General features: G+C 33.0%; 1 protein-coding gene and 1 long non-coding RNA gene across 2 annotated transcripts; both read right to left on the bottom strand.

Annotated features, from left to right (window-relative positions):
- Positions 1-719: 719 nt before the first annotated feature.
- LOC131180655 (uncharacterized) lies at positions 720-2569 on the bottom strand. The gene is made up of 7 exons (XM_058148007.1): positions 2299-2569; positions 2137-2214; positions 1784-2034; positions 1497-1709; positions 1281-1373; positions 1095-1193; positions 720-1010 (listed from the first exon to the last, which is right to left on the bottom strand). The coding sequence occupies exons 1-7, from the start codon at positions 2567-2569 to the stop codon at positions 720-722; spliced, it is 1296 nt and encodes a 431-aa protein (XP_058003990.1).
- Positions 2570-3253: 684 nt separating this feature from the next.
- Positions 3254-9581, bottom strand: LOC131180984 (uncharacterized). The gene is made up of 3 exons (XR_009149629.1): positions 9377-9581; positions 9099-9278; positions 3254-3503 (listed from the first exon to the last, which is right to left on the bottom strand). It is a non-coding gene; the product is annotated as an uncharacterized LOC131180984 (long non-coding RNA).
- Between the last annotated feature and the right edge of the window lie 13959 nt (positions 9582-23540).

Genomic DNA, 23540 nt, shown 5'->3' on the forward strand with positions numbered 1-23540 from the left:
TTAATAATGATGATTTAATTGTGTTAACTTTTAAAATACTAAAAAATTTAATAAGCAATTAATAATAATAAATAATATGCTTCATAAACAAAATAACATTCATACATCAATATGAAAAATGTCATAACAACCGTCTCAAATGTCGGTTTAATATTAATTATTTACACTTAATTTGTTTATGTCAATAAGAAAACTATAAATACGTGAAGGCTGAAATAAAATTCAACAATATCTTCTAAGTTACTTTTGAACACCTTCACCCAAAAAAATTACTTCAATGCTTTCACTATTTGCATAATCACATATGCACCAAAATATAAAAATATAATTAAATTGCAACTACTATGAAATCCACTAATAGCTTGAAATGAGTTTCACATTTAACTTAAAATTTGTTAATATTTTATTTCTAAACAGTTTAAGTATAATATATCAAATAAAAAATTTGGCAAAATTCCATTTGTATTTTGAATATTTTCAAAATTTCAAACAAATAATTCAAATTCATAACTTGCATAAAACATAAATTCAAAAATATTCATCAACTTCCAATCCAATTTATGTGCTCTTTAATTAAATTATATACATTTATCTTCAATAAATATATAATAGTGAATATTTATTTCTATTTGTAAATGTACAACTTAAAATATGACCTATATTAAAAACAATATAAAGAATATAGTAGATGAAAAAGAAGATAATTTACCTTATCACAATCAAGTAGATTGATCTGTAGATAGAGAAGTTCTAGATGGAGCATTAGAGTATTGGCTCAACAATAAGTCCTCCAGGTATTTCATCCTAGTTTCTACTTCAGACAAACGATCCTTAAGCAATCGATTCTCCTCTTGAAGGCCAACGTTGGAATGAGATTTCTTAACTTCTTTTGCCTTTATTCCACCCCCATAACCAATAACTTGATCACGATGTCGTGTTTCAAAACATTGTTCTACAACCTCCATATGAGACAAAGAAGGGTTGGATTGGATGACATAACGTATTTGATCCTATAATAATTATGATTAATCAATGACACAAATAAAACAATTTATGAAAAGACAAAGATTTGCAATAAAAGTAATATAACATACATATTTCTCTTGAACATTAGAGTCAACCAAATTTGCACCCTTCTTATGAGTTTCAAAGAATATAGTTCCAATGTCTGGTGGATTGCCATCCTTGCCTCCCTTTACAAAATACGATATTGTTACACAATAGCATAATATATTTAATCTCTAAAATGCAAAAGCATGAAAAAATTTCACTAACATTACCAAATCATAGATAATTTGTCTGTAAGGTTTGCTACCAGTACGATGAAGCATAGTTAAATTTTTCCTATTTTCAGAGTTTCGAACACTTGTTTCCTATATTAAAAAAAGTATTTAAAAACATTATGTTAACCCTTATAAAAAATAATAAAACTAAAGATAAAAATACTTATATTTAATTTACGTAATTTCTAATATTGGTAAAATAAAATGTCATACCTTAAATTTTTTGGTGCAAAAATGGTTCTTAACTAACCACTCCCAATCTTCTTGATGCATCCCTTGAGGAACATTTTTCAACATCTCTGGAAAAGAACCACAAGGCTTTATATTGTGGCGTTTCAAATCCCCTCTCCAATTATTCCACAAATGATTCATATGCTCTAAAGTCTTTTCTCGATATAGCTCAATGTCAACATTTTTAAATTTCTCCTACAAAAAAAAAAAAGAATGAATGAATATATGTAAATTAAATTAATCCAATGTTTTATTAAAAATAAAGGTACCTTGACTGAATCCCACATATGATCTTTTGCATCTTCTCCAATTTGCTTCCATGAGTGCACTCTTATTGGACAAATGTTTGGGTCACGCACTATTTTGCCCAAATGTCTTGACCATTCTGCATGATATTCTCCAACAACTCGATTATTATAAAAAACCACATCCAGTTTCTCTCCATCCTTAAGTGCTGCCCAAATCTTTTTACCTTTGTTCATTCCTCTTGTTTTTCTCTTCTTTTGTATAGTGGAAATACCTAAATAAAAAAAGTCCTTAGAACTTCATTAATGATATAGAAATAATGCATCAATAATAAATATAAATTATTAATAATACATATGACAATAATTATTTGAACCTTCTTGTGTTTCTTCCTGAGCTGGATTATTATTACTTTGATATTGCCTTGTTGTATTACATTCTGCAGTATCAAAATCTATCAATATTAAAAATAAAAAGTAAATTATTAATGTAAACTAAATTCATAACCCTGAATGAAATAGAAAAATAGGAGTTGAACCTTCATGCACTTGTTCAGGTATTTGTTCCTGTACTCCACCATCTTCTTCCCTATGATCAACATCTTGAAAAAGAGAGTTGTCATTATGTGGCTCTAATGAACAACGTGCAATTGATGCAGTTTGACTTTGTGTGGATGTCATAGGTAAAAATGATCTTGATTGATGTCCATGTCCCCTTGCCCTTCTTAATGCACCCAGTGGTATAAATGAACTCTTCACTATATTTGTCCTAGGTCCTTTCTTTTTTTGTGACCCCATTTCTAGCGTCATTTACCTGGAATATTAGCACATCAAATATATGTGAATTTTTTTTCAAACCAAAAAAATATATTATGACATAAATAAATATGGGAAACAACATAAACAAAATATGGGAAAAAGACAAAATGAAATGTAAACTACATTGAATAACTTAATTACACATAAACATCCAAAATAAATTATGTATATATTATAGAGTTTATTTTGAAAAGAAACATTATACACTAGCATTCAAACAATAATAATTAAATAAACTTCATGATCCATGTTTTCTTTTCTTCTGTGTTGAAGATATATCAATTATTTGTGGCTCTATATCCATCCTCTTCCAACTAATTTGGTCATTTGCATCAGCTGTAGTTGTTTCTCCAGATTCAAGATTGACAGATTCATCAGCTTGATATGCTTCACCTAATTGATTCAAGTCAACGGGGTCAATGTCTTCTTCTAATGGGATGTCATAAGAATCTCGAGGATGTGCCTTTATCACACAATGCCAGCCTTTGTGAATATTGTCTGGAACATAAAAGACTTGTGATGCTTGGTTAGCTAAAATGAAAGGTTCATTCGTTTTCAAAGTTCGTTTACAATTAACACTAACCCCCCCCCCATATTCATCAATCTTAACCCCCCTCACTCGATCATAAACATCCCACCAATTACAACGAAATAACACCACACGTTTTCCTCCAAGATATTGCAATTGAATAATCTCAGTTAAGACACCGTAGTAATCTATGTTGTTAACTTCATCACCAATATCTCCAATTACAACAACTCCACTATTTTGTGTCCTCAAACCTTGGTCATGATATTTAGTATGAAACCTATACCCATTGACAATGTAACCATAAAAAGATGTCACATATCGAGCAGGACCGCGTGATAATGAGAGTAGGGCTCCCATCATTGGACTTGAGTCATTTTTATGCAACCACGCAACCTATAAAAAAAATTTGTTTGAAAAAGTGAAAAATTAATTCCTAATGGTTACAAACAATTGAAATAATTAATTACTCAAAATACATACAAAACTTAAAGTGTACTTACTTTTGTCTTAAACCACCTAACAAAATTTTTATTCCATTGACCTTCTGACATACCTACTAAATTGGTTGCTAGCAATTGTGAATACTCTCTAAGGGGCAAAAAAAAAAAAAAAAAGAGGATTATAGGTGATTGTGATAAATTAAAAAAAAAAAGAGTAAATACAATATGAATAAGCAAAAAAAAAAATATCATACTCGATGTATGGCTGGACTTCATCACAATTCTTTAATACATAAATATGAGCTTGCTCCCACTCCTGTGTATCAAGATCACGAGTTTTACTAGCACCTAATCCTCGTCCTACTTTGGAGAAAATTGATAAGCCTCCTTTATTTTTATTACTGCCACCATCATAGTTGCGCTCCATTCGATTGAACTTTGTCTCAATGCCATGCAAGTACCTTGAGCTAAGAGTCATGCACTCATTTGCAATGTATGCCTCTGCAATTGAACCCTCTACACAAGCTCTATTACGAATACATGACTTAAATGAATATAATGCTCGTTCTATTGGGTACATCCAACGATATTGTACTGGTCCACCAATTTTAGCTTCATTAGCCAAATGCATAGGCAAATGCACCATAATGTCAAAGAATGAAGGTGGAAAGATCCTTTCTAGCTTGCAAAGAGTTATAGGAATTTGCTTTTCTAATTGCTCCAATACATCTACCTTTAATGACTTTGCTCCTAAATGAGTGAAGAACAATGACAGCTCAACAAGTGGTTCATATACTACTTTAGGAAGTAAACCACGTATTGCAAGAGGAAGTATATGTAATAGAAGAACGTGACAATCATGACTCTTTAATCTTGAGATTTTACTCTCTTTCATGTTTACACAAAGAGAAATATTGGATGAAAATCCATCTGGAACTTTTAACTGCTTCAAGAATTGGCAAAGCCTGTATTTTTCAGAAGTAGATAAACCGCATAATCTTTGGAGGTATCACAACTTTATTCCCTGTTGTCTGGGTGTAACTCGCCTTATATTTAATGCTTGCAAGTCAAGGCGAGTTTTGATGCCATCTTTAGTTTTTCCCTTTATGTTCATGATTGTCCCTAGTATATTATCGCATATATTCTTTTCAATGTGCATGACATCTAAGTTGTGACGTAGCAATAAGGTCCTCCAATATGGAAGGTCAAAGAATATACTCTTTTTATTCCAATTGTCCCCCCTACCATCATGTGAGATTGCTTTCTTCATATGAGGAGCCTTAGTTAATATGACCCTTCAAGATTTTTCACTTGATCAAGTATATCATCTCTGAAAGTGGCTTGGGTGGTAAACCTCGCTCCTTGTGCCATCAAAAGATTCGTTATCATTTCTCCATTTGTGATTAAGAGGAAGATATCGTCGATGACCCATATAACATTGCTTGCCTCCATTAGCCAACCTCATCCAACAGTGTCCTTATTACAACAAGGACAAGCCAACTTTCCTTAGTACTCCAACCCGATAAGTTCGCATATGCAGGAAATCATTGATAGTCCATAGTAAAACCGCATGTAACTTGAAATTACAGTGCATATGCATCAAATGTATCAATGCCGCTTCCCATAACTCTCTTAGTTCTTCTACTAAAGGTTGAAGATAGATATCAATTGCATCTCCGGACCCTCGGGACTGGAATAAGCATTGATAAAATAAAATTTGATTGTTTCATGCACATCCAAGGTGGCAAATTGTATGGAATGAGTAAAACTGGCCAAACACTATATGGCATTTTTTGAATTGGCAAAAGGTTGAAATCCATCACTAGCAAGGCCTAGTCTCACATTGCGAGAGTCTGAGGCAAAATTTGGATGTAGTTTGTCAAAGGAAATCCATGCCATTGAATCAGCAGGGTGTCTCATCACTCCATCATCTACCCTCTTATCTTTATGCCATCTCATCAAAGATCTTGTCTTTGTGGACATAAACAATCTTTGAAGTCTTGGCTTTAGTGGAAAGTAACGCAGAATTTTTTTTGGTATTCTCTTCCCATTGGTTTTAACCTTGTCTTCCCCATTATATTTATCAGTCTTCCATCTAGAATAGCCGCAAATCTTACAAAAATCTAGCCTCTCATCCTCTTTCCAATATAACATGCAATTATTTACACATGCATCAATTTTTTTGTATGAGAGACCAAGATCTTGAATTACTTTCTTTGCATCATAATATGATTGTGGCAAATTAGATCCTTGAGGTAATAATTCATCTTTCAATAATTGCAACAACATAGTAAATGACTCATTACTCCATCGACCAAGGCTCTTGATATGGAGCAATTTGACTAAGCAAGATAACTTTGAGCTCTTAGAACCTTGGTATAATGGTTGCTCAAAATCTCTTAGTAACCTATAGAATTTATTCGCTTCCTCATTCGGTTCCTCTTTATGAATATCACAAGCGAAGATATCCGTATCCATATCATTTGTATCTTAACCACAAAACTCTAGATATAAATCCCTTAAAATGTCATGCATCTCATTGCTAGGCTCATCTTCACTTTGTTCAACACTTTCTAAATTAGATTCAGATTCACCTACCCTTTCTCCATGGTGATACCAAAATGTATAATTACGTATTATTCCATACACCTTGAGATGTGTCCCTACCATTTCTCGTGTGGCGGAATACGTGTTACTACACTTGACACATGGACAACGTATTTCCCCACGCCTCCCAGTCTTCTTAAAAGCATAGTCTAAAAATTCCTCAACCCCACGTAAATATACATCATTAAGACGATCACCAACAAGATCCATCCATCCTTTACTAGGAGCCATTATCTAATAAATTGATAGTTAGAAATATAACTTATAAAAATAAGCAAATGTATTTGACAAGAAAAAAATTTAGTTTAAAATTTAGGTTACATTATTAAATAAATAAATATTAAAAAAATTAAATAACATTGATCACAAAAAGGATGGTGCCAAAATATTATATGAAGTGGAAATTTAAAAGTAGGGTCAGAATGGAGGAATTTGAAAGACAAAGAACTATAAAAGTGAATTTTCTAAATACAAAAGAACTTATGGAATAATTGTGCATTGATCAATGAAAGGGAGACACTTGGTAAAATAAAAGCCACTCCTTTTTGTTCCTAAATCAATCAGCTGTACTCTCAATCTCCCTCAATTTTTAATTTTCCTTCATCCTCTATTTTTCGTTTCTTCTTCTCTTCATTTTTGTTAATTAACATTACCCTTTTTTATTTTAAATTATTAGCATTAAACTTTATTAAATTTAAATTTAATATCTCATAATATTAAAATTAATTCTAATATGGTTGAGTTTTCAAACTTATTCGAAAATTTTATGATTAAAGGCTTGTTCGGTAATGCTTGCCTAGCTAGTCACATTCTGCAGTCCAAATTGGTGTAATTTACTGTACATAATCAAAATTATCATGTTTTCCTATAGATAATTTTTGGAAACTTGCTGCATATTTTGACTGTTTTCTGCACTATGGAATGCAGAATATGCGTACACATGCAAGCTAAATGAGAAGAGTGATGTGTACAGTTTTGGAGTAGTCCTAATGGAGTTGGTCACAGGAAAAAGGCTAGTAGAACCAGAATTTGGAGAGAACAAGGACATAGTGTACTGGGTTTGCAGCAAAATGACAAGCAAAGAGAATGCACTTGATTTAGTGGACTCAAACATCTTAGAGAACATGAGGGAGGATGCTATTTCTAGCCAAGCAAAATAACATTTGTGAAACTATCAGTTGTGCAGATTTGCAATTAAATATGCAGATTACTGAGGGAGGATGCTATCTCCATGACTGGCTGCAAAATTACTGCAGATTTGCAATTAAATATGCAGCAGAATTTGTTCAGAATTGTAGCAGAGCTTAAGCAGGAATTGCTGCGAAATTTATAGCAGAATTTGAGCAAGAATTACATATTAATTTATAGCAAAATTACTGCAGGAATTGCAATGAAATTAGTGCAAGAATTGTGGTAGAATTTGAGTAGAAATTGCATTAGAATGAGCAAGAATTGCTGCAGATTTTGCTATAAAAAAAGCAGCAGAATTTGTGCAAAACTGCAGCAGAATTTGAGCAGGAATAGCTGTGGAATTTATAGCACAATTTGAGCAGGAATTAAATAGCTTGAGCAGGAATTGTTGCGAAATTTATAGCAGAATTTGAGCAAGAATTGCATATTAATTTATAGCAAAATTACTGCAGGAATTGCAATGAAATTAGTGCAAGAATTGCGGTAGAATTTGAGCAGAAATTGCATTAGAATGACCAAGAATTGCTGCAGATTTTGCTATAAAAAAAGCAGCAGAATTTGTGCAAAATTGCAGCAGAATTTGAGCAGGAATAGTTGTGGAATTTATAGCACAATTTGAGCAGGAATTAAATAGCTTGAGCAGGAATTGTTGCGAAATTTATAGCAGAATTTGAGCAAGAATTACATATTAATTTATAGCAAAATTACTGCAGGAATTGCAATGAAATTAGTGCAAGAATTGCGGTAGAATTTGAGTAGAAATTGCATTAGAATGAGCAAGAATTGCTGCAGATTTTGCTATTAGAATGAGCAAGAATTGCTGCAGATTTTGCTATAAAATAAGCAGCAGAATTTGTGCAAAACTGCAGCAGAATTTGAGCAGGAATAGCTGTGGAATTTATAGCACAATTTGAGCAGGAATTTATAGCACAATCAAATATAAGAAATGCTGCAGAATTGCTACATATTTTGCAATTAATATATGTTGCAGAATTTTGTGCAAAATTGCCATAGAATTTGAGAAGGAATTACATGTTAATTTGTAGCAGAATTTGAGCAGGAATTGCAATGAAATTAGTGCAGAAATTGCTGCAGAAATTGAGCAGAAATTACATCAGAATAAGTAAGAATTACTGCAGAATTGCTGCAAATTTTGCAGTAAAATAAGTAGTAGAATTTGTGCAGAAATTGCTGCAGAATTTGAGCAGAAATTAGTAGAATTTGTGTAGAAATTGCTGCAGAATTTGAGCAGAAATTACATCAGAATAAGTAAGAATTACTGCAGAATTGCTGCAAATTTTGCAGTAAAATAAGTAGTAGAATTTGTGCAGAAATTGCTGCAGAATTTGAACAGAAATTACATCAAAATAAGTAAGAATTACTGCAGAATTGCCGCAAATTTTGCAATAAAATAAGTAGTAGAATTTGTGTAGAACTGCAGCAGAATTTAAGCAGGAATTACTGTAGAATTTGCAGCAAAATTGGAGCAGGAATTACATATTAATTTGTAGCAAAATTTGAACCAGAATTTCAATGTAATTAGTATAGGATTTGCAGCAGAATTTAAGCAGATATTGTTCTAAAATAAAATTTTAATAAATTTCTACTCTATTTGCTTTTAGCTATTCTTTCATATTATTAACCCTCTATAAAATTTCATTCTAGCAATTTATCAAACACATAGAGACCTAAAGGCAAATAGCTCCTAATCAAATATAATGACACCACCTGATTGATAAGAAAAACTTACTTGTAAGATTGCTGATTCAGGAGAGAATTCCAAATTAATAAACCCTATGAGCAATGTAGGCTTCCAAATCAAGATCAGTAGGAATAAATAAGGGGTATTTGCAAAAATCAATGGACTTCCTCTCTTCCAAAATCTGAATAGCAACACCTTAATCCAAATTTGTAAGAACAAGTGCAAGCCCTACAATACCCACAATACCAAATTCAATATTGTTACCATCAAACACAAGAACAAATCCTATAACCACTTTTATTACTCATATTACTAGTAATACCCACCTCAAAATCAATGGCAATGCCCACCTCACCTAGGATTTCAACCACACAAGAAGCAGCACAAATGGTATCGTTGCAAGTAGTGCAGCAACGTAAAAGAGGGATGGTGTTTTCGATCGATTTGATTGCATTTGTATTGGAAGTTGAAGAAAGAAAACGTAATAAGAGGGATGGTGGCAGTTACGTTTAGAAACACAATTTAGGGCTTTAGGAGTTAGAAACCTCTTAGAAATAGGAATTAATAATATCAGCTAGAGGGAAAAATAAAATCTAAAAAAAGAAGTTGATTCATTTACAAGGACCTTTTGTCCTCGTGAAAGACTTAAAAATAATTCATTTAAAATTTTGGATATAACGACCAATATTTTATTCTTTAACTAGAGTATTTTATAACAGTGGTTAAAATTTTATATAATTACGATCAATTATATTATTAGTCGTTATTTATATATCATTAACGAGGAAATTTTAATTCTCTCGTTGATAATTGGTCGTTAAAAACTATAATTCTTGTAGTGTATGTGGCTACTGAGTTCAAGGGGACAGTGGATCCATTAGAGACAGAATAATGGTTAGAAAGGATGGAAAGAGTTTTTAGGAAGCTGCACTACACCAATGAGCTAAAGTTTGAATACTCAGTCTCACTTTTACAGGGGGATGCATATGACTGGTGGCAAAACCATTCCCCACAATTTAGTGGAACCCCCAGTGCTGACATGGGATGACTTTCTCAAAGAGTTCAGACAAAAATATGTCCTAGATGCCTATGTGGACCAGAAGCTACAAGAGTTCTTAAACCTGAAGCAAAGGAACAGAACAGTGGCAAAATACAAGAGAAACTTCTCTCGATTGAGTCACTATGCAGGAAGCCTACTTACTACTCCTAGAGACAAATGTAAACGTTTTGAGACTGGGTTAAGGCCTAGTCTAAGAATGCAAGTTGTGGGATTTTGACACAAGAATTTCTTAGAGCTAATATCGCAAGCCCTGGAACTAGAAAGAATTGAGAGTGAAGAAATAGTTAAAAAGGGTGCAGAAGAAAAAGAGAAAATTAGAAAGACTACTGATCAAGTTCCTGATAGTGGGTCAGGAAAAAGGAAGCACTTGGAGGGTCTAGCTCACGCGAATCAGGTAGAGATAGATTTTCTGGATAGAAATCACCCCGATCGGATCAGCAAACTCAGTAGAAACCCAAAAATGCGTTGTCAGATAGACTTTGTCAAACTTGTGGTAAACCACATAGTAGGGTATGTTATGGAGCCATAGGAGCATGTTTTAATTGTGGAGAGACTGGTCATTTTGCTAAGGATTGTATAAATCCACGCCATTCTGGATCATTTACTACACTAGGGGGATTAGCCCAAGTTTCTACCCCAAAGAGTTCACCATCAGTTAGTAGAGGTAGAGGTAGAGGTAGGGGTAGTACACCTAAAAGTCAGAGTACTGTGAATCAGCCAGAACAGGGTGATGCTTCAGTTAGAATATACACTATACAGCAGAGGGAAGAGGCTAAAACTTTTGACATTTTTGCTGGTACTTTTTCAATTTTTAATTAAGATATATATATGTATTGTTTGACCCGGGATCTACATACTTTTAAGTTAGTGTCAGCATTGTTTCCCTTCCTGCTGTCCCTGTATAAAAACAAAAAAAAACAAAAAAAAAAATTGTTAGTTACCTAAAAGTAAGTTACAGTAATGGAATTTCTCTAGATGAGGGCAAAGATGTTACAGTTAGTAATTATCAATGGATATTGTAATCAGAATAAGTTTCGGATATTAGTGAATTTGAGAAGGATAAAATATAGGAAAGTTTGATCTATTGGAATGTATCGTAGTAACTATGCAATATTCTTGATGTTTGTACTGCAAGCTGCAGATTACAGTACTAACTTGAGATTATTGTGTAGAGTTACGTACTACTCGATAGTACACCAAGATGAGAATAGTTGCCAACTGCATCTGTTTTGATATAGTTATGCTAGGACAGAATTTTATTGTTAGAAATAAGTTTGAAAATCCTACTTAGGGATTTAAAACTCAAAAGTTAGAATATCGAAAGGTTATAGTTTAGTATAAAAGGAAGTAAGTTATAGAATATTAATAGATAAAAAAAGTTGTGGAAGTAAAAATTTGAACAGTTGGTGCGGATACAACAAAGAAATGTTACGAATATAAGTAAGATTGTTGACTAGAATGGTCAGAGGACCAATGACTAGATAAATAATTCTAACATGACCTCAAGGGTCATTCAATAAGGAAACATGAACCGAAATAGTAGACAGAACAATAGTAAGAGAAGATTAATGTTATACAAACAAATTAAATGTTGTATTAGATTGTTAAAAGTCTTACACAAATTCAAAAGAAAGAAGATTATACGATCATATAGAAAGGAGAAAAACTAAATTCTCACTCCATAGGTTCACACCAGATCCTAGAAAGAGTGGATTCATTAGCACACAAAATTGCTTACCTCTAATTATGGTTTAAGGGCAGTATATGTGAAGTAGTGGTGGAATTTTATGTAGTAAAAATTAAGTGAATACATGTATATATTGTGTTGAATTTAATTTTGAGAATCAGGGTAGTAATATGTGTATTGAGTACTTGAGTGTTCTGCCCAAAATGCTTGCTGGAATTGTGTACAATATATATAGAAGTGCCATGATTAAATGTTGAAGTATTGGGAGGAGGATGATTGTCAAAATTGGAAGTGTGATGTTCAAATGCAGGTTGTGTATGTTGGCTGTACTTAAATTAGGTCATAAGTGCAAAACTGTGAATGCAATTGGTATGAGGCCAATGGGGGGGGTGAAACTAGACACCAAATAGGCCAACTTTCATGTAGAAATATTGCCAAAATTCTGCCTAGAAACTAACCTTAAAAATGACCAAATCCGAAATGGCAGCCTTGCAAACCCAGATTTTTTACCATATTAATAGTAGTCATTAGGATGATCATAACTCACTCAAAACAGGTCCAAATGGCCTGAAATATTTACCATGAATAAATTAGATATAGGGCTACAACTCTTATGAAGACACCAAAACCCAGAAATGGTCATAAGCAAGTTAAATAGCTTGCACAAGTTCGGGTACCAAAACTGCTAGAACTAAAAGTGACCTAAAATTGACCAAATTTTGCACTAAAGGTGCAATTTGTCCAGCTTTAGTAAATTGACCATATCTTGGTCTATACAACTCAAAATGACCTGAAATTTTGCCCTGAGTGCAATAAGACATAGAGCTACAATTTTGCTTCTTTGACCATAAGCTAAAAACCAAGAGAAATAGGACTTTAGGCTAGACCAATCTAGTGCACAAAAATTGAGAACATGACATTTACATACAATGATGCTTGAAATAATTTGGCAATGAATGCCAACTTGTAGAAATGGTAAATTGCACTATATTGATAGCATATTGAAATGCAAAATGTGACATATTGGTAACATTAAAATTTATTCACCTAGTGTGTATTAATGGTCAACATTATAGGTTGACTAATGAAATGAATCAAAGGAATAGTACCAAGAAAAATTTAGATATTGGATTTTTTTGTTAGAAACAATTTAACTAAGTACTAAAACACTTTAAATTGTGTATTTCAGTTGAAAAGGATATTAAAAAGCATAAGGAACATTGAGTCAAGGCCTAGAGGCGACTCAAACTAGGTCTGTGTACAATACTTTTTATATTCGTTGCTTTTACCAGAAAATTTATTTGGAGAAATGAGTTATGAATAATTTTTTATTGTTTTGGCGTTGGGAATTTTATTTGGAAATTATTGTGTTGCCTACTTTGCAAATGGAAATTTTGAGTTAAAATGTGATTTGTGGTTTGTATGAAATATTTAAATATTGTGATTTGGAATTGTTTTGATTTACACTTAGCATGGCACTATTACTATGTTCCTCCTCCATTTATGGGGTCAGTATGACTATATTTCTCCCTCTTTGACTTGTCAATCTGAGGTGAGTATGGATGAGTTCTCATTAGCTAGCTAGCCACCTCCCTCATTGATTTCGATTAGTGGGGTGAGTATGCCTTGTCGTGGTGTACAACACGGCATGTTCAGAAAAGTTTGTGTCATGACCTAAGTTGTGTTATTGATTGTTTGATCAAATTTGTGTTATATGAGCTTTGGAAAATTGTGAATTGTGTGAATTGTAAATTGTTAATAAAAGTTTTACATACCGCATTTTAAATTGTTATTGTGCACCACTGAGTAAATTTTACTCAGCGATAGCTTTTTCATTGCTGTCTCAGGTAGACAGACAGACAGAGCAACAGAGTAGGCTGCTTGTGCTACACTTTGGGATTTTACCGGGTATATTGAGTATACCACCTTTTTGTAATTCTTGTTATAATGTATGTGCACTGTATGCATATATTGTACTTGGTCTTGAGCAGTTATAAAATAAAGTTGTAAATTATTTTGGTCTGTCAAAATGTTGCATTACAATTCTCTTATTTCAGCTTTTGAAATACTCATTTATTTTGCACTTTATCTTTGGAATTACTGTAAATGATATCAAATTGAGTTTAAACTGTGTTGAGGACACTGATTTAAATTGAGCCATATTGGAGTTTGGGATTGAACAAATATATTGGAAGTGTTTTTTTTATAGGTTTTTGAAGAACTGTTTTATTCAAAATACAGACAGCACTCTGCTGAAATTTTTACAGAAATTACTGATACTTCCGATTTGTTAATTAGTTTCATTTCAGTTAAAAATATTTTTAACACCTATCAAAAGGGCTCACCACTGTAAAAAGAAATAAGAAAAGGTTTAAATCTCTTGTAGTGTATTTAATGGGTTATCATTAGACGAATTTTGGTAATTCATTAGGTATACTACGAGATCATATTATGCCTTACATAGGGATAAGGTGTGACATGCCATATGTCTTTTAATCATGTAAGATGATTAAAGCCAAGATTAAATATAGGTTTGACACTTGGCATAATGTGATTAGGTTCAATTAAACCTAGAGCCAATCAGAAGGTGACGTGTGGCAAGGGTTTTAAGTGGTGACCTAGCTATATAAGTGTAAGAATGAAATAACAAAATACACTAGCTACTGTATTCTCTTGGTACTGCCACCCTTGGCCACCTCTCCCTCTCTTCTTCTTGATCTCTCATCAATTCAAAGAGATTTGCCAATAATCTCTTGAATTAAAAATACTAGAAATCGTTTCTAGTGTCCTATTTACATCTATAATCTCTTAGAAGGCAAAACCTGATTTTCTAATTGATTGGAAAAGCTTTAGAAGCTATTCAAGGGGCTGCCATTGGTGATCTTGGTGTGGACAAGCTAGAGGGACAACACCTGGTGTCCTAGGCAAATCCCAAAGGTGCAAAACACGCTGCAGCGTATCAAAAAGGTTAGTGCACTTGTTCTTAATCTTATCTATGGTTCTAATGAATTAATCTGTTAATTCTAAAATCTTAAATAGTGAATGTAGATCCAAAAATGTATTAAAAGAGTTTTAATATGCTGTTTATCATTGAAATCAAATAGATAAAAATGAATCTTTCATGATGCATATGACCCTAGATGAAAAATTTTTGAATTCAATGATCTAAACTTGTGTTTTTCATGCTTTCGCTCCTACAATTGGTATCAGAGCCACTATATTTGCCATTTAGATTATTTAATATATGATTTAATTGTGTGATTTGATCATAAGATGATTATTCATTGCTGGTTCAAAAAGCAAAGGTGGCGGCATGTGCTTGATCACCATCAATCGTACGCATCAATAGTCTCCAAAGTGGTGCACATGGTTTGGCCTTGGAATCTGCAATTGTTACATGATCTAAGGTTCATCCTATGACTAATTAAAATGTTTAATTAGGTGTTTTAATCACATAATTAAATTTTGATTCGGATCTGAATTTTTAAATTTGTTTGAATATGATTTAAATCTGAATTTTAAAAGTTGTTTGAATATGATTCAAATATGAATTTTTAAATTTATTTGAATGTGATTCAAATCTGAATTTTAAAAGTTGTTTGAATGTGATTCAAATCTGAATTTTAAATTTGTTTGAATGTGATTCAAATTTGAATTTTTAAATTTGTTTGAATGAAATTCAAATCTGGATTTTTAAATTGAATATGAGATATTCAATTTAATTTAAGTATGTATGTTTTATTTAATTGTTAAATAGTGATATGCATGATGGTTGATCATGGACTATAAAAGACCAATGTGATTAGATTTATTTCTTTTATGTTTTTTTGGGTTGTAAATTAATTAATTAATTTTAATTTATTTTGGGCATGTATTGTAATGGCCCGGCCACTAGTGATATTGTTCGCTCTGGGCCGAAGCCCTCACGGTTTTAAAATGCGTCACTAGGGGTTACGAACAGTCAACTTTTAAACCCAGCATCTCCCCCGTGTTTTGCCGATGTGGGATTTGCCCAGGGTGTTACAATCCACGCCCCTTATGAGACTTAGCGTCATCGCTGAGGTTTGCCCCACCATCACCCAAGGTTGCATGTGGAGCAGCTCTGATACCACAAATGTAATGGCCCGGCCCACTAGTGATATTGTCCACTCTGGGCCAAAGCCCTCACAGTTTTAAAACGCATCACTAGGGGTTACGAACCGTCAACTTTTAAACCCAGCATCTCTCCCGTGTTTTACTGATCTAGGATTTTCCTAGGGTGTTACATGTATTATAAAGGTTGTAATATTTTTTGGGTTGTAATTTCATTTATTTGATTCTTGTAAATTCACCTTGGTATGCTAAGGATTACTATGTAATTGGATTGCAAGAAGATCAAGGAGGTCAAGAGCATTGGTGGGACTAGTGGGAGGAATTCAAGATCAAGTGTTGATTATGTACTCCTTCAGCAACTCTTGTAATATGAATGAATGAAATGCACCTAGGAATGCCTTGATTCAATTCTTGGTGGCTCAGAATTAAATCCCTTAGAAAGTCCATGATCACACCATATTTACTGTTTATCCATGAATGCATGAGATGTATGGAAATATTTGCAAGTATATGATATATGCATGTTAAATGGATAATGTGCAAATTGAGACCATAATAGTAATTAGGATGGCCACAAAATCTTGCAAACAAATGATTAAGTTGGATATGCTATAATTAAAGTAATCATAACATGGGCCCTCCATTGGGTAAGTTATTTTAAGAAATTTTAAATAGTTGCATATGATGCAATTAATTTAAGAGATTTTCTTAAGAATAATTGTTAAGCATGAGATGTTGTAAATATGTAAATGGTTTGGTGGCCAATAATGGATGTGCCGGAGGACATTAAAATTATTTGCATGTTTACAGGCTCAATGGGATCAACTTAACTAATGCAAGATAAGTCAATAATGGATGTGCCTGAGATTTTGAGCATTAGGGGCTCGGTAAAGGATTGAACCTCACATGAGATGTGATGGGCAAGGTGTTGCTCACTTATAGTTTATTGTAATTCTAATAATGGATGTACCTGAGGATGATCAATAGAATTATAAGAATTCAATCACCCACTAGAAATTTATCCAACTAGGATTTCCGTTTTCTACTTTGGAAGTGTAGAATTCGCTAAGTTAGTGGGAGGACCAATTTGATTAAAAGACCATAATCATTTTGGTTAATTACATGATACATTTACTAATTAATCTAGTTATTTTCTAGAATTAATTTTCTAATAATAATGAGCACACAACAACCACCACCATCCAATATCCTTGCAAGCATACTTGATCGCAATAGGTTGACAAGACCTAATCTATCTGATTGACTAAGAAATTTGAAACTTGCCCTGAACCTTGAACATATAGGATATGTAATAGATGTTAGTAGTATGCCTTAGAGCATATCATTTAGTATGTATCTTGTACATATTTTATTAATAAAAGGCATTTCCACTTTTTCGTTTACATAATATATTTATGTGTAATAGAAAAGGCCCATTGATATTTTGTTAGAAATTCTATTCTTAAGTTGTTAAGAATATGAGTGACAGTATTTCTAATACAAAGTATCATAAATAGGTTCACAATCAAGGATACTTCATAATAAGGACATGACTTATCCAGAAAGATTGTATTCATGTTTATTCCCAAGTTATTTATATGAGATATAAATATGATGGAATGGTGAGTCTCATGCCATATGACAAACATGATAGGCACTTATAAATGATAAGTAGGCCGAATCAGTGACACTTATGACAAGCACATGGAGTTTACTCTTATCAATGTATTGTCATAAATCATATCAGTGCATATAATCTTTAGACTTGAGATAGCACAGTTATCTTGTATATAGGTTGTTTGAGTTTGATACTGCTTATATACATGTACTGTGTATGGGTATATGGGCATGTGTTGGCTCCTACTAGTTATATATGGAGGTAGGTGTTGATCAAGATGGAATCTGTTCCTCTAAGTAAATAGAGATAAAATCCGATGTTCATTTAATTATTCTTGATGTTTTAAGTTCCTGGCTAGGACAGATAGATTTAATCAGAAAAGAGTTTCTGATGAGAAAATCTTTTTAATCAAGAACTGGAATTAAAAGAGAATATAATATTCATAGCAAATGGAGTTTGACATAAACCATGACTCCAGCTTGAGTTGGGATTTTGTAACAGAGAGATTCTAGTGCATGGTAACATATGATTATAGGTTCATTTAAGGTAAACCTTATTACTAATTGGGTGGCCATGGCATGCTATGCTAGGTGTTAACCATGGTCTATGAGGTGCATAAAATGATTTAGAGAAATCATTTATGGTGAGAAAGAGTTCTGATGATATTAAGAGTTGATATCATATCTCATTGCCAATTAGTGATGAGCCTAGTAAGTCACACACATACACAAGTTATCACCTAATTGAATATGATTTAATTAATTAATTAAAGAGTTTAATTGATTAATTAAATAGGTTTCGTTTGCAATTAGATTGCAAAGTCCCTAGCATAACTTGAAAACAAATCTAGGTTATTGGATGTACAGTATAAGTTAAATTTATATTTAAAGTGTTTAAATATGAATTTAATTAATGAGAAATTAATTAATAAAGATTAATTAATTAATTTATATTTGATATAAATGGATTAGAAGAAGAGAAATAATTATTTTGTGTTGAGAACTCAAAATTAAGATACAGGGGCATTTTGGTCATTTTACAGGGTGACATGTGGCACCATGAGATGGTGACACATGGCATTACACATAAGCTTTCCAAATGTCTTTTAATCATGTAAGATGATTAAAATTAAGATTAAATGTAGGTTTGACACTTGGCACAATGTGATTGGGTCAATCAAACTTAGAACCAATCAGAGGGTGACATGTGACAAGGGTTTAATGTGTTAACCTAGCTATATAAGTATTGTTATGAAGAGAAAAAAAACAACCAGCAGCTCCTCATCCTTGGTGCCGCCACCCAAGAGTTTCCCTTCTCTTTTTCTTAATCTCTCATCTATTCCAAGAGATTAGCAAATAATCTCTTGAATTAAAAATACTAGAAATTGTTTCTAGTGTCCTATTTGCATCTTTAATCTCAAAAAGGGCAGAACTTGATTTTCTAAATAATAGAAAAAGCTTTAGAAGCTGTTCAAGGGCTGCCATAGGTGTTCTTTGTGTGGACAAGCTAGAGGGACAACATCTGGCGTCCTGAAGACGCATCTGGAAGGCACAAATACACTGTAGTGCATCAAGAGGTTAGTGTATTTGTTCTTGATTTAATCTAGGGTTCTAAAATTAATCTGATTAATTTTAAAATCTTAAATGGCAAATACAGATCCAAAAACATATTAAAAGAGTTTTAATATGTTGTTTATCATTGAAATCAAATAGATAAAAGTAAATCTTGCATGATGCATGTGACCCTAGGTGAAAATTTTTGAATTCAATGGTATAAACTTGTGTTTTTCACGCTTCCATTCATTCAATTGGTATTAGAGCCACTATATTTGCCATTTAGACTGTTGATTATGTAACACCCCTATTTGTATAGCCTGGTATATTTCACTATTCCGGTGACCGGTGTCGGTCCGGACAATTAATGGGATTAGGGCCACACTTAAGACAACTTGAGAAGCCATAAACACAAATAATTAGTAATGTTTAATTAGTTAACTATAAATAAGAAAAACAGAACCTAAGAGGTTAAACGAGCCGAGAGTCACAACGATGAGTGACCTTCTCGGGAACGACTGCGAAGTCGTTTTAAACTCAAATTTCGAACCGTAAAAAGTGACGCTGCGGTCCTTACGACCCTTATAAACATAGTGGAAAAAAGAAAATCACGAAAAAGAACTGTTAAGTCAGTCAAATAATTAGGTCAGGGAGCCGGAAGAAATATGGAATTATTTGCAAACCGGGATGAACCGGCGAGGGGCAATTTGGTCAATTGACCCCGAGTGACTCTGACCTAATCACAAATAAAATCAGAGAAAAGAAAATTTCGGAATCGAGAATTAAATTAAAGAACTAATAGAAAAAAATAAATAGAAAAAAAAAAGAAGATGGAAAAGTCAAAGGTGATGACATCATGCATGATGTCATAAAGGATTAATTAATTTATTTTATTAAATTGGGATTTTTGGTCTTCTAAAAGGGGATAATTACTAACAATTAAAAAGAAAAAAAAATCACTTTCTTCCTCCCCATGTCCAACCGTCCCTCTCTCTCACCATTTTTCTCAAAAATCCTCCATTGATGAATATTTGAAGCTCATAAAACCCTAAATTTTCTTCATAATTCCCAACACCAAATCTTGATATTAGACCTTGGTTAAGAACTTAGAAGCAAAGAAAGGAAGAAAAAGTGAAGAGATTGAAGTTGGGAAAAGCTTCATCAAAGGTAAGTCTCCCTCTCCTAACTTAAATTAATTTATACTTATAAAAATGATGTTGAGCAAGTGAAAATTTAATGAAAAAGGAAAGAAATATTGTGTTGAGGGAAAAAGGGAAATTCAGCCAACTTGATGGGGGTTAGGGTTTGATGGAATTGATAGAATTGAACATGTAATTGAGGTTTGATGCATTAGAATGAGTTTAAAAGCTTTAATTAGTTGAATGGTTAAGTTGAAATTCTTAAATGAGATTAATTGCAACAAAGTAGTGAGATTAGGGTTTTGAGGCAAATTTTGGAGAAATGCATAAATGATGACTTTGGTCTATTGTGAGATGAAAAATGGTCAATAATGATCAAAAGAGATGTGTGGAAATTGTGAGAATGGAAGTTAAATTCGTAGGTCAAATGGTCATGCTGCTGGCAGCATGACCAAACCAACTTTGAAGGACCAAAATGGAAATTTTACAAGTCCAATTGATATGCCACCAATTGGAGATGAAAATAGACATAAAATAGCACAATTTTCATTAAGGAACCATGGCCAAAAACTGACTAAAACTTGGTGAACCAATTGACCAAAGTGAAATGAGAGCAGGCTGCCACTGCACCAAACTGACCAAATGAATAGTAACTGTTCATTTAGTCATAATTCGAGCTAGACAGGTCAAATTGATCTGAAACTTTACCAGTAATTAGATAAGACATAGATCTAAAACTTTCATGAAGAACACCACCCCAAATTATGCCATTAACCTAGTCAAATTATTGAGCAAAGTTGAGTTATTAAACCTGTAACTCTGTAGAATTGCCATTGAGCAGTAAAGTTCCAATGGCTATAACTCTCTCTAGAAAACTCCGATTTAGATGAATCTTGAACCGATGGAAACCTAAGACATAGTAGAACATTTTTTATGAAGGAAATTAGACCAAATTATGAACTTAACTTGATCAAATTACTGAACAAAGTTGGATAAAAAAAAAAACCTGCCAGAACCATAGTTGCAGTATGAACAGTGCACGTGAACAGTAACTATATTTTGGCTATAACTTGAGCTACAAAACTCCGATTGTGGTGATCCAAAAATGAGAATACACTTAAGACAATAAGGAACATTTTCTATGAAGGAAGTTTTGCCAAATTCCAACAGTAGATTGACCAATGGAACAGTGCAACTTCGGAGCACCAAAACCGAAAATTGGCAATTTTGCCAAAATGACCTAACCTTTGAGAAAATGACCAAAACCAACAAGTTTAATGACCAAAATGTGGTATGTGGGTGAAGTTGGAGTTCCCATACCTATTAAGCCTTAAAAAGTCAACAATTTGACTTGAATAGTGTAGTGAATAGTAACCCAAAACACAAAAACTTCGAGAACGTCGAATTTAGCACGTTAGAGCTAGGTAATTGTGAAGCTAAATTTATTTTGGATTTATATTAAGTTCTAGTACTGAAACATTGTAAAATTGTGTGTTTCAGTTGAAAAGAATATCGGGAAGGAACCCGAGGAACCGAGTCGAGCCTAAAGGACGACTCGCTTGAGGTTTGTGCACAATAAACCCTATTTAAGCATTTTATCCTTGAAAAATTGATTTAGTACGCATTATGAATTTATGAACTTTTGTGTTGCCACCTTGTGATCAAATTGCAACTTTGGAAATTGATTTGATTTTTGTATGCAATATTTGAATGAAATGTTTAAAATGGATTTTTGATTCACACTTAGCATGACAGTTACTTATTATTCCTCCTCCATTTATGGGGTTGAGATCGTTTATTTTCCTCCCTCTCTGGCTTGCCAGTTAAGGTTGTAGATCGAATGAGTACTCATTAGCTAGCTAGCCACCTCCCTCATTGATTTTCATTAATGGGGTTGAGATTGCTTTGTTGTGGTGTACAACGCGGCATTGATTGGAAATTTTGTGTCATTGCTTAAGTTGTGTATAACTTTGGCAACACTGTGTTTATGAAATTGTTTGATTAAACTATGTTTAATAGATTATTTGACAAAATGATGTTATTATGAACTTTAATATTTGTGAAATGTAATTGAGAAACATTTAAATTGTGTTTGGCAATGAATGATTTATTTATTGCATTTTAAATTTTTATTGTGCACCACTGAGTATTTTTATACTCAGCGATAACTTATTTTGCTGTCGCAGATAAGAGCAAGGAGAAAGCAGCAGAGTGAGCTGCTGTTAAATCGAGGACTACTCTGATCATTTTGTACAGGTATTATTTTATACCCTTGTAGATAATCTTGATGTAAATATAGAAATGTTATTTGTATCAAAGTAAGTTGAGCAGTTGTAAATAAATTGTAATGATATTATTTTGGACTTTCTTCTGTAAATTTAATATTTGTACATATGAAATTCCTACTTTATGCTTTGTGAATGGAATTATTAACTATTCTGAGTTGATAAATTTGATTTGGATTGTGGAACTGTTTTGAAATGAATTGATTTGAGTTGAATTGTGATTTATTGGAGGTTGGAAATTGTGAAACATTTTTGGGAGTGTTTTTCTCAGGTATTTGAAGAACGGTTTTCTCCAAAAACAAACGGAACTCTGTCAAAATTTTTATACAAATGGCGGCAAAAGTAAAATGGACAAAAAATTTTACTAGTATTTAAACTTGAATAAATGGTTTTTAATTCTCACTAAAATGCTCACCACTTCTAAAATGTAAGAAAATCATTTTAAAATCTCTTGTAGGGTACTTAATAAGTTATCGGTAGGGGAAGTTCGGTAGTTCATTAAGTATTCTATAGGATCATGTTATGCCTTACGGAGGGGTAAGGTGTGACATGTTTTAGTGGTATCAGAGCATGGTTTTTCAATAAATTTTGACTATGTGTATGAACATTTTATTGATAAGTACAACTGCTCAAGTGTCTTTAATTGATACATATGACATATTTACATCATGAATATGCACTAACGGAGGTCAACCTCCTTGTGTTTGATCTCAGGAAGTATAAAATTTGGGAAAACGGAATGGAAGGAGAAGATCATTCCGAAGAACAATCTGTTGAGGCTGAGGTTCAAGGGGAAGCCCCAGCACTCCAGAACGTGAGTGGGTCTACCACTCTAGCTCCTGCTCCAGCACCGCAGTTTCCTGCTCAATTTGTACAGCAGATGGCTGCGTTCTTCCAACAAATGGCGGGTATTGTGCCACCCCAAGCTCAGATGCCAGTACCTGTAGCACAACCACAGCCCTCAGCTCGGTAATATGAAAAACTGATGAAATTTGGGGCCACTGAGTTTAAAGGCACTGTGGATCCACTGGAGGCAGAATAGTGGTAGGAAAGAAT

Source organism: Hevea brasiliensis, chromosome 6, assembly GCF_030052815.1.
Source record: "Hevea brasiliensis isolate MT/VB/25A 57/8 chromosome 6, ASM3005281v1, whole genome shotgun sequence".
Classification (NCBI taxonomy): Eukaryota; Viridiplantae; Streptophyta; class Magnoliopsida; order Malpighiales; family Euphorbiaceae; genus Hevea; species Hevea brasiliensis.